General features: G+C 58.1%; 1 protein-coding gene across 1 annotated transcript; it reads right to left on the minus strand.

The window, feature by feature from the left end:
* Nucleotides 1-761: 761 nt before the first annotated feature.
* SIX3 (SIX homeobox 3) lies at nucleotides 762-4,877 on the minus strand. Its single transcript, XM_065891198.1, has 2 exons — nucleotides 4,067-4,877; nucleotides 762-2,190 (listed from the first exon to the last, which is right to left on the minus strand). The coding sequence occupies exons 1-2, from the start codon at nucleotides 4,867-4,869 to the stop codon at nucleotides 1,998-2,000; spliced, it is 996 nt and encodes a 331-aa protein (XP_065747270.1). The 5' UTR covers nucleotides 4,870-4,877; the 3' UTR covers nucleotides 762-1,997.
* Nucleotides 4,878-10,723: the final 5,846 nt, after the last annotated feature.

Raw genomic sequence — 10,723 nt, forward strand, 5'->3', positions numbered from 1 at the left:
CGCGCTGGACGGGGAGGCCAGGGGCCGGCGGGAACCTGGTTGGCAAAAGGCAGTGATTTCGGCGGTGGGGGGGGGGGTCGTTTTAAAGTATAACCCAACTCTGAAATGCTCGAGAGACTCCAGTTGATCCCAAAAGACGAAAAGAAATTTCAAGGAGACAGAGAGCCATAAGGCAAGTCATACAGTCACACAGACGCACATGCGGGTGGTGAGGAGGGAGTCCATCCTGATTCTAGGCCCTAAACTCAAACTACCTCCTCGCTCTCTCTATACCCTCCTCATCTGGCCTACAGCTGTCCCCCGACCTCCACCCCACCCCCAGAAGAAGAGAAAACCTGTCACCTCCAGTCTAGATTTATGCTTACGTTTGGCAAACTTGTGTATTTCTCCTTAAAAAAAAAAAAAAAAAAAAGGCAGTAACAACCAAAAGACGCCAAAACACTCGCAAAGACCCACCAGGGCCACGGCAAAGCTGCAATTCCTGGGGATCTAGGCCTGGCATCTTGCGCTGAAGAAACCGACCGTAATCCCCTCTCCCTGCACCCTCTCTGCCTTTTCGCTCGGGATTTGGCTTTAGCTCTTTTCAGAAGGGCCTGTTCCCATCTTTCCACCTCCACTCCCCTTCTCCAGAAAAAAGCTCAGACACAGTCTTAAAATTCTGCTCCAGCTCCGGCGGCATAGCTGGAGTGGAAGCGAAGGCCGGGCTGCTGCACGCCGGGGCTGCCGGCACAGGGGCGGATAAAAACACCAGTCTCCGGGAGTGATAAGAAAATGGAGAATACTGTATTTGCTTTAGAAAGTTTTTACATATAGATAAACACGCAGTTAAGATAACAGTTAAAGCGCCCTACGGGGAGTGAGAGATATCTCCAAAGCAGCTAAGAAATACTTGAAATAGCTTTTGCATAAGAATACTACGGTCTCACTCTCCGCTTTCGCTAGCGACGGGGTCCCTCTTCCTAACCCAGCTCGCCACGCCACGCCTTGACTGCCAAGTCGACGCCAGGAACATCGAGTGGGAAGGGAACCCCAAAAAGGAAAGAGACAGGTGAGCGGGAAGGGAGAAGAGGGTGGGAGAGAAAGAAAGAGAAAGGGAGAGGAGAAAAAGCAATATCATATACAGGCAATTTCTACACATATATTACAAACTGGGAAAATGACCGATCATTAAGATATACATAATTCATATAAAATTTTGAAATAAAAATAAAAATCTGTTACAGTCATAACTATTCTTTTTCCACATTTATAACCAGTACCCACACAGGCAGTGACAGAGTGGAGAGAAAAAGGTGCTTAACGAGAAAATGATTGTCTGCTGAACAAAAAACAGAAGATTGCATCTTGTTTGACCAATACTTGGACTTAAAAACAGAGAAAGAAAGAGAACTAGAGAGGAAAAAAGAGCGCAACAAAAGGCGAGAAACATTTGCTATTTCCCTCTCGAGGAGTTCTCTTTTTTTTAAACAAATTCCGAACGGAGATGGAGGGTTTTTTTTTTTTCTTTTTGTCTGTTTTGCTTTTGTCGTCTTGTCGTCGTGGTGGCGGTCGGTTTTTGTATAGTCGACTCTTTTTAAATCGTTTTAAACTAGAGAGAGTATTTTCCCAGACACAAATAAATCGTCATGCAGGTGGGGTGCCGGGTCCGTGGGAACCAAAAGGAGAAGCCGTGCTTGTCCTAGAAAGTATACAATTGTCACCTCTTTTATGTTTTCTGCCCGCAGCATCAGCGTTTGTGACTGTCTGTTGGCGTCGCGGTCCTTTGGGGTGGCCGTGGTGGTAGATGGTGGTTGGGAATTGCTGATGGTTTGCGTTTGTTATTTTTCTTGGTTTTTATATATTTTTGGCTGGAGTGGAAGTGTGTGTGTACTTGGGTGTGTGTATGATTGTGTATCCTGATTTCGGTTTGTTCTGGGGATGGAGGAGGAAGAGGAGGAGGTCGAGGAGGAGGAGGGGAAGGAGGAGGGGGAGGAGCGGGAGGAGGGCGGCCTTGGGTATCATACATCACATTCCGAGTCGCTGGAGGTTACCGAGAGGATGGAGGTGCCGGTGTCCGCGCGCTCCGTCAGGCTGGACACGCTGGTGGTGGGACTGGCCGCCGTTGACGGCGACTCTGCCGAGCCGTGCGTGGGGCATCCGGGCTCGGCCAGAGAGCGCATGCCGCTCGGTCCTATGGCCTGGTGCTGGAGCCTGCGGGAGACAGAGAGCGGCGCCCGCCCTGATACGGCAGCCCCAACACCCGTTTCCGCCAAGCCGCCTCCCTGAGCCCGTGCCGCCGGGAAGCCGGGCATGCCGCGGCCGGTGCTCCGCAGCCGCCCGTGCCCCTCTGCCTCCCGAACCCCGCGCCCTTCGCCGCCGCCCCCGACTTCGCTCTCTGCGCGTATACTCCTCCTCCAGGCATCTGTCGGCTCACTGAGCGCTGCAGCCTCCCCAGCTCGGTCTGGGCTCCCGTCTTCCCCTCCCCGGCGTTCTCTGGAGCCTCCCAAGGCTTCCCAAATCGGGGCGGGCCTCGGGGGGAGAGGTAGAACTCGAGGCCGGCCGCCAGAGGAGGGGAGGCCCGGGCGCACACTGCGAAGAACGCCGAGCCCCGAAGGGGCAGAAGTCGGGGAGAGGCTGGGTGTTTCTTCTTCCCCAGCCCCTGGGACTCTTCCGACTCAGCCGGCTGCCTCTGGAGTGGACGTGCCTCTGGGTCCCCTCAATGCCTCCTGCCTCAGCTCCCCCAAATCAAGAGCTGCGGGTTGCTCGCCCGCCGCCTCTTCCTGGTAGGACCGGCTGGCTTTGCTCTCTGGATCCTTGAGCAGAGCGCAGGATCGGGGGAAGAGAAAATGAGGAAGCTGGGAGCAAAAAAGTGGGGGAAGAGGAGGGAGAGGGAAAGCGGGAGACAGAGAAGGCAGGAGGGGAGTGCAGAGCCGTCTCCGGCTGCCCCTTCCCTGGGCCAGGCAGCTGCTACGTAAACCTAGTGTCTCTCAGTTCTCCCCGCAAGGAGGCCTTCCCCTGGCCCTGGGCGCTGCCCCCATCGGGCGAAAAGTTGGCTGCAAAGGCAAGGGTGAGAGGGCCAAAGGCTTAGGCCTGGGACACCTAAAACGGAACACACTCCCTCCCTCCAAGAGCTCACACCCAGTCCCCAGCCCCAGCAGCTGTCGGCAACCGCAGCCCTGCTCCCTGCAGTGCGTCAGGCCCAGTGCCTACCCTGGCAGGGCTGGGACGCAGGCCTTCCATCAGGTCTTTCACCCAACTTCCTCCTTTCTCCTCTTCCTCTCCACTCCTTTCCTCTTTCCCCCTCTTCTTATTTTTCTCCCTACTTCCCCCAGGCCCAGCTCTGCTGACAGGTCAAGCCCAGTGCAACTTTGTGAATCTGTGGCCAATGTGCCGGGCAGCAAGGCAGCTTCTGCTCCTATTTCCCAATTTAGTGGACCATGGGGATGCTCCTTGGCTTCAGCAGGAGGGCTAGCACCAACCACACACACACACACACACACAGACACACACAGCCTCTCCACTCCCAGCCTGGCCCTCCTGCTCCTGGTCAGGCAACTTGCAAGGCTTTGGGTACAGGCGTGCTGCACGGTGGCCACCGGCCTTTCCCCTTTATGCCGGGGACCCAGATTCAGTTTCCTCTCCCAGACGTTCGTGGATTCCTCCCTGGGGTTTCTGCAATGCGTGGAAATAAGAACCAGGTGGCAAGGAGCGCTTTCCTTCCTTCCCTGTCTGTAGGCTCCAGAGAAGCCCGGAGCTGGATCCCAGGCTGAGGAGGCTGGCGCGGGTGCAGTGCAGGGCTACGGCTCCCAGGGACACGACCCAGGGGTTATGGGCACTCAGGGCCTCACACACTCTCTCCACCCTGACGAGAGCCCCTTTAGGGCAAAGCAATCAATACACCCACGCCCGCTCCTCTTCCACGCTCCTGGGCAAGCAGAAACTTTCTCCCGCTGACCAGGAGGTCTCGGCTTCTCGCCTGCTCGGCAGCCGCTGGCCTCCCGCCTCCTGTCCGCTCACCCTCTTTTCAACCGCTCTCCCCCTCCCCGGCCCCGGAAAGTGTAGCCAGGCCGCGGGCCCCGCCACTAACCTGTTCTTGGCCGCCGCGGCGCGGTCGCGCTGTCTCCGGTTCTTAAACCAGTTTCCTACTTGTGTGGGAGTGAGGCCGGTGGCCTGCGCCAGTTCGCGTTTCTTGCTGGGGTTGGGGTAGGGGTCCTGCAGGTACCACTCCCGCAGCAGGCTCCGAGTCCGCTCCTTGAAGCAATGCGTCTTCTGCTCGCCGTCCCAGATGGTGCGCGGCAGCGGGAACTTCTTGCGCACGCGGTACTTGTCCACCGGGCCGAGCGGGCGGCCGCGCAGCTTCTCGGCCTCCTGGTAGTGCGCCTCGAGCCACATGGCCTGCAGCTTGCCGTGAGACTCCTTGGTGAACTTGTGGTTCTCCAGGATGTGGTAGAGGTCGCGGAAGTTGCCCGTGTGGAAGGCGACCACGGCGCGCGCGCGCAGGATCGACTCGTGCTTGTTGATGGCCTCGCACGCCCCGGGGGCCACGGGCAGCGACCAGAGGAAGCGGCCCAGCCGCTCGATGTCGCCCGTCTCCTCCAGCGTCTCGCAGACGCTGGCCACCTGCTCCGGCGAGAAGTTGAGGGTGGGCAGCTGGAACATGGACAACTCTTCCGGGGGGGCCCTGGAGCCGCCGCCGCTGCCGCCGCCGCCGCCGCCGCCGCCTGCTCCGCCAGCACCGCCGCCTCCCGCACAGTTCCCGCCGCCGCCGCCGCCTCCCGCACCGTTCCCGGCGCCGCTACTCGCCAGAAGTAGGGAGCGGTGGTGAGAATCGGCGAAGTTTGGCAACAAGAAGTGGGAGGAATAGAGGTCTAGGGGGGAGCGGAATACCATGGACTGACCTGAGAGGAGAGGAGAAAATTCAGGGAGAGGAAGAGAGAGGGGAGGAAGAGGAGGAGAGGGGCGATGAGGACCAGGAGGAGGGAGAGGAGAGGGGGGAGGAGGAGAAGGAAAGGAGGGGGGAGCAGGAGGAGGAGGAGGAGGGGGAGGAGGAAGGGCGTAAGGGACACCCACACCCCACACACATCCACACACACACACACCCGCGCAGCCACATAGAGAGGGAGGAAGGAGAGCGGCCCGGTGCGCGCGCGCAGAGAGAGAATCCGAGACAGAGAGGGAGAGGGAGAGAGAGCGAGCGAGAGCCAACCACCGCCGAGTCAAGATTCAGCGATTCCACAGCAATCGCCCTAATGACAACAGCCTCATAATATCTCCCCTAAATCCACAGTGAGTGCAGCATTGAAACATTTTGTTTCGCTTTTCTATTGGTCTGCGGCGTGTCGTTGTGGCGTTGCCACGGCAACCGCTGCCAATCACTGTCAGCCCTGCCAATCAATACCGAGAACGTAAGGACGGTTTTACCACTTAGCCAGAGTGGGGGGGAGGGGGAGAGCAGGGAAAGAGGGAGAAGGGGGGAAAGAGAATTTTTTTTTTAATCTTTGCAACTCTTAATCTCACCACTTCCCCCCTTCTCTTCCTCTCTCTCTCTCCTTTTCTTACTGTCTCTGAGCTCCCTCTTTTTTCCTCTTCCCCAGAGAAGTTGATCCAGAAAATTTAATAGCCATGGGCATAGAGTTGTTGAATGGGATGAGCAATTAAAGGGGGGATTTTGTTGGGAGGTGAGAGGCTCCCCACGCTGCATGAACGCCGAGGGCCAGCCCCCAAGGAGAGGCCGAGGGCCAGCGGAGCCGGCAGGGTTTGCACATGGTGTGCACGTCGGGCCGCCTCTTTCTGCCTATGTGAGCACTAACAGTGGCGAGGAAGAAAGGAGAGATGAGATCATGGGGCCCACCGCGCGCCGACCCTGGTCTGGCGGGCTGCTGCGCCCCAGGATCTCGGATTTTGGGGGGCATCCGGCACCTGGGAGCTGGAGCCCAGGACCTAGGGTGCTGGAAGCCGCTCTGGCTTCCCTGGTCCGCAGTCCTCGACCACGTTTACCCCAACTTCCTGTGCATTGCATCTGGCTTCTCTTTAACCCTGCTCCCAGTCATGGAGCCTTGATTTCCCCTATTGGCTTATATTTTAAAAGAGCAGTAGAAATAACAGTACACTTTCCATCTTAAAAAGCAACCCGCCTCTTTGTTCCCCCCCCCCCCCCCCCCCCGCCCCGAGATTTCAGCTGCCTCCCTAGGAGCTGTGGAGGAAGTTGGGTTGAGACGCCTGGAAGCCCTCTGCCCCCCTCCCAAGATGCCACCTACCCCACAGCCCCCAAGGGGCTCTGGGTCTGCCTACCAGCCCCAGAAGGCCACTCAAACTTTGGAGGCTGCCCCAAAGAAATGGATAGGCCTGAAAATTGCTTGTTTGCTCATACTAAAAAGAAAAAAAATTATAAAACTGTCTAATTTCTTTAAGGAAAGTAACATCACAAGCCTAAAACCAACCCCAAAAGGCCCATAGCATGGGGAGGGCCCTCCCTCCCTCTGGCCACTGCAGCCTCCAGGACAGGCATGGGTATTTATTCTAAGGTATGTTGCTTTTAAGAACATGTAATCAGCATCTTGAGCCGGGCCTCCCTTTGTGGGGCTTCTGTAACTATGGAAGTGTGATTTACGCAGATTTGTCGGGGTCAGAGACGTCTTTCCCCTGAGCACTGTGTATATTTAGACAGGACTCGGTGTGGTGTTAAAAAGTGTATATTTTGAATGAGTTCACACACAGTAGCCAACAATGCCCACATTGTCGGCCCGTGTACAACGTGTATTGAAACGCTGCGTCCAGACTTCAACTAATCTGCCCTCAATAAAGCTGAAATAATTATCCTAAGCCGCCTTTCCAGAAGGAAAATCATTGAGGAATTCAAAACTTTTTTGAAAAAAAAAAAAGATCTTTTCTACATTCCGATGGAGATCTGGGGGTGAGGCGCTGAGTCCACACCACTTTGGAGATCTCAAAGAGGGAGGAGAGAAAGAGAGACTGTGAGAGAATTTAAATAGGAAACCTAACGCGACAGGGGCTGCAAGTGTCCCAGCCCCTAAACCCCTAGTTCTGGCCCTGGTTAGGCCTTGACTCCCCCAGCACCAGGCCTCCGGGGTGAGAAATGCAAACTGCTTTGGAGGCTACACTGCGGCAGGGAGGCTGTGGGCTGGGCAAGGGGGCCCCCGACACCGGCCACTCAGCCCCAGTCAGCCAGGGTCGCTGGTCCTAAACCCGCTGACTGCGGCAGGAAAATATTCGCCCACAGGGAAGACCCGCCAAGCCCCACGAGGTGGGGCTCCGGGTATCTCTCCCCTCCGTATATCTTCCTCCCAGCCGTGAGTCCTTTTCTGCTAAGCGGGAAGCTCTAGGCGGTCGTTCACTGTGGGCCCAGAAAAAGCCCTAAGGTTGGGACACAAAAACAGACACTTCATCTTTTCTTCCCGATCCCTTTCTCTTGTAGGGGAAGGATTATAGGCTGAGGGGTGGGAGGGGGAAGGGGCAGGAGGAGGAAGCGGGGGAGGAAGGAATGAAAAAGGGGAGGGGAGTGGGTATTGTGCCGCGTGTGGGGGGAGAATTCCTACGGGTGGGTTTCCGAATATTGTGTTCAACTTTTTGAAAACAGCTCGTGACCCCGAAACTGCATCCCCTGGAGCCGAGGACCCAAGGCGCCGGGCGGGCGGGTGAACCCAGCCAGTCCCCTCCCAGTGCCCGCAACCCCCGCCTCCGGGTTGGGGCGACCCGGCCTCTCCCGGCCGCCGCCCGACCAGCCCCGGAGGGAGGCTGGGCAGGTGCCGCGGGCTCAGCCGAAAGCGCTGAAATCGAAAACCGTCGCCACTCAAGAAGAATTGAAGCAAGTGGTTCTGAGGCTCAGCCCGGCGGCACCCCTGCCCCCAGCCTCAGCCGGGGAGCCTGCCGACCCGCCGCACCCCTCCAGCGGCTTGGGGGTGCAAAGTCGGGCAGAGGGAGGCAGCCAGGCGCACAGCTTTGTGCGCCGGGCCAGGGCTGGGCGCGGCGGGGCGGGCGCGCAGCCCCCCGGCTGTCAGAGCCTCCCCTCAGAGCCGAGCTCCGCGCCGCCCACCGAGCCCACCCCGCGGCCCCGCAGCTGCCAGCGCCTCTCCGCTCCGGCCCGAAACACCACGCCCGCCGGCCGGAGCACGTAAGTTGAGAGTCCAGAGAGCTGGGGAGGGAGGCGGGGCGGCCAGTCCTCGGCGCGGATGGCTGGACTGGCTCCCGGCCGAGCTGGGAGCGCAGGCTCCGCAGGATGTCGGTCTAAGGGTGCTGGCGGGGGGCTGGGGAGGGGATGTGGAGCACCAAAGCTTCCCCTCCCAAATTCCCAGACTCTGGGCATTGGGGAAGGGTGTTAGGAGCCGAAGGACCTAAGGTTCTGGGGCCCAGGCTGCCTGCCCTGCTGCTCTGGGGACCCGAAGCATTGGGCAGAGCCAGGGGTGGGAGGTGGGCCTGGGGGACGCCTGGAGGAGGTGGCGCGCGGGGGGCTCCTGCACCCCGGTCTCTCAGAGAAGGGAGATCCAGATAGACAGGTCAGCGCGCGGAGCCTCTAGGTCTCCTCCGCCCTCTGGCCGCTCAGACTCCGGGGATTTGGCACCCGTATAGGCCGAGGTCACAAAATTGTCACCATCGTCCCTGCTTTAATCCTGGCCCAGGAGATGGGAAGGACAGCAGTACAGGTGATGGGGGGAGAAAGGGCGTTTGGGCTGGAAGATGTCCTTCTCTTACCAGGACCTACCGGGCATTTATTTACAACTGTCAGCCCCGACCCAGGCAGTCTCAACTCCACCAGAAGAGGTGCCTAAGAGAGTCACACTCTCTCCTAGTTTCGGTTACCGGCAAAGCCAAGGGGGTCTGGAAGCCTCCGAGAGAGGAAGACCGAAGGGCTGGGGCAGCTGCATCCACTCGGCCTTGCTCAGCTCCGTAGGCCAGTTTGTCCTGAGGAGCAACGCCCTTCCGGCCCCCAAGACATCGGGAGGCGGGAGCTGGCCGGGTGGCCCGCGGTCTGGCCTCCCTGAAAGCCAGAAACTGAGGCCCTTGGCGCGGGCGGCAGAGGAGGGCGCAGGGGAGAGCAGCACGCAGGCGGGGAGGCCGCGAAGTCCTTCAAGGACCCCGATTACTTTCCTCTGAATGAAAAACAACAACAACAACAACAACTGCTCCCTTCCCGCGCCCCCCCCCCCCCCAGCCTCCGGGGACCCGCGCTCCGAGCAATTGTCGACTCGGACAGTAAACACAGCTCAGTTGCCTCAACTTTCTCCGTACATAAAAGTTCCCGGCGTGCGGGGAAATTTGAATATTTGATCAGCCCCTTTGAGTGACCCTCATTAGCCTGGCGCCCTGCTAAGGCCCCGGCATTGCAAGAAAGCTGCTGGGCCCGGCATTTGTATGCCTTGTTAGCGCCGCTTAATGAAGCCGCCCCGACCGCTCAAAGGCGGCCTCCGGGCCGGCGGCGCGCACCTCCCGGCACCCCGCTCTGCCTAATGAGCCCCTCCGCCCCCCACATCCTCAAACAAGAGAAGTTTGGCTCCAGTCTTGGGCCACCGTCCAGGAGAGTGGGCACAAACCGGGCCTAGCTGGCTGTGGTGACCCAGCCCCAAGAGAAGAGGTGGGAGACTTGGGGAGGATGTGAGCCATATGGACTAGGGGATGGTTTGTGGCCTCAGATTGTAGCCCAGGGACTGCACTGCCAAAGTTTCCCAAGAGGGCCAATTTCAGATCAATTAGTTACCCCAGTTCCTTAAAGAAGTGCATCTGGACTAATGTTGGGGTGGCAGAGGAGAGATGCCCAGGGGAGAGTCAGCTTTCCATCTCCTTCCCGCTCCGACTTCCTCTGGTCTCCACTGCTCAGAAGGCACCTACTTCTTTGCAGAGATCCTCTATGACAGCCAGAACTGGTGTGCTAGGGCTTGCATTTAAGAAGGGGCGGGCACACCATCATTGCTCCCACCATCCACAGACCTCAAGCAGAGTCAAATGTTATGACAGTTGGCACTAGGGAAGGCAAAGTACCACAGCCCACCCTGTCCCTGCCCACACTTCCAGCCATGCCCTCTCTGGTTTCTCTTTGATCACACATCTGGCCTTCAGGAGGCCTGAAGAAAGTGCTCTAGGCAAGAGGCCACCCTGTACAAGACCAATTGGCTGCTAGGGTGAGACTGAGACTAAAACAGGCCTGAAGGAGAGAAAGAGAGGGAGGGCTCTGTAAGGAAGGGGGACCAAATCACCATCTTACTTTCCCTTTTTTTTGATGGGGCAGGTGACATTGTTGACCAGCAGATGTCAGGAACCTTGTTAACAGCTGTGCTTCAGTCCTCTGAAAGAGTCGACTTTTTCCTCTCGCTGCCCCCTCCCCCCATGCCCTTTTCCCTGGACAGTTGTCACTCAAGGTCTTTCCTTGCTCACCCAGCTCTTGGGCTTTTAAAGGTTACTTTTGGGGGTATTAATACACTGAGCTTGGGAAGCAGTCTGCTCTCAGATCGACACTCTGGGCCTTCTGGAGGTGCCCCCCGCCATGGGACGATCCGTCAGACACACATGGGCTGGCCAAGTTGGTAACCTCTGGACCCCATTCCAGGGTGGCCCCCTCTAGGAATGAGTGGCACCATCCAGCCCTCATCCTCTGCCAAAAGGCCAGATAGGCCCTGGGATAGCAGAGCTTTCTGAGTCTATCTGGTCTACTCCTCTTCTCTTTCTCTCCCCCAGCTCAACTGGCATGCCCCACCCCTTATCCATCCTACGACCTCCTAATACAAGCCCAAAC

This window comes from Phocoena phocoena, chromosome 14, assembly GCF_963924675.1.
Source record: "Phocoena phocoena chromosome 14, mPhoPho1.1, whole genome shotgun sequence".
Lineage (NCBI taxonomy): Eukaryota > Metazoa > Chordata > Mammalia > Artiodactyla > Phocoenidae > Phocoena > Phocoena phocoena.

What these genes read in the sequence shown, in the direction of transcription:
- SIX3 (XM_065891198.1), bottom strand. Translation starts at nt 4,869, where the DNA reads ATGGTATTCCGCTCCCCCCTAGACCTCTATTCCTCCCACTTCTTGTTG. An exon ending in GCCGCGGCGGCCAAGAACAG is followed by an intron (nt 2,191 to 4,066) that starts GTTAGTGGCGGG and finishes TGTCTCCCGCAG; the next exon opens with GCTCCAGCACCAGGCCATAG.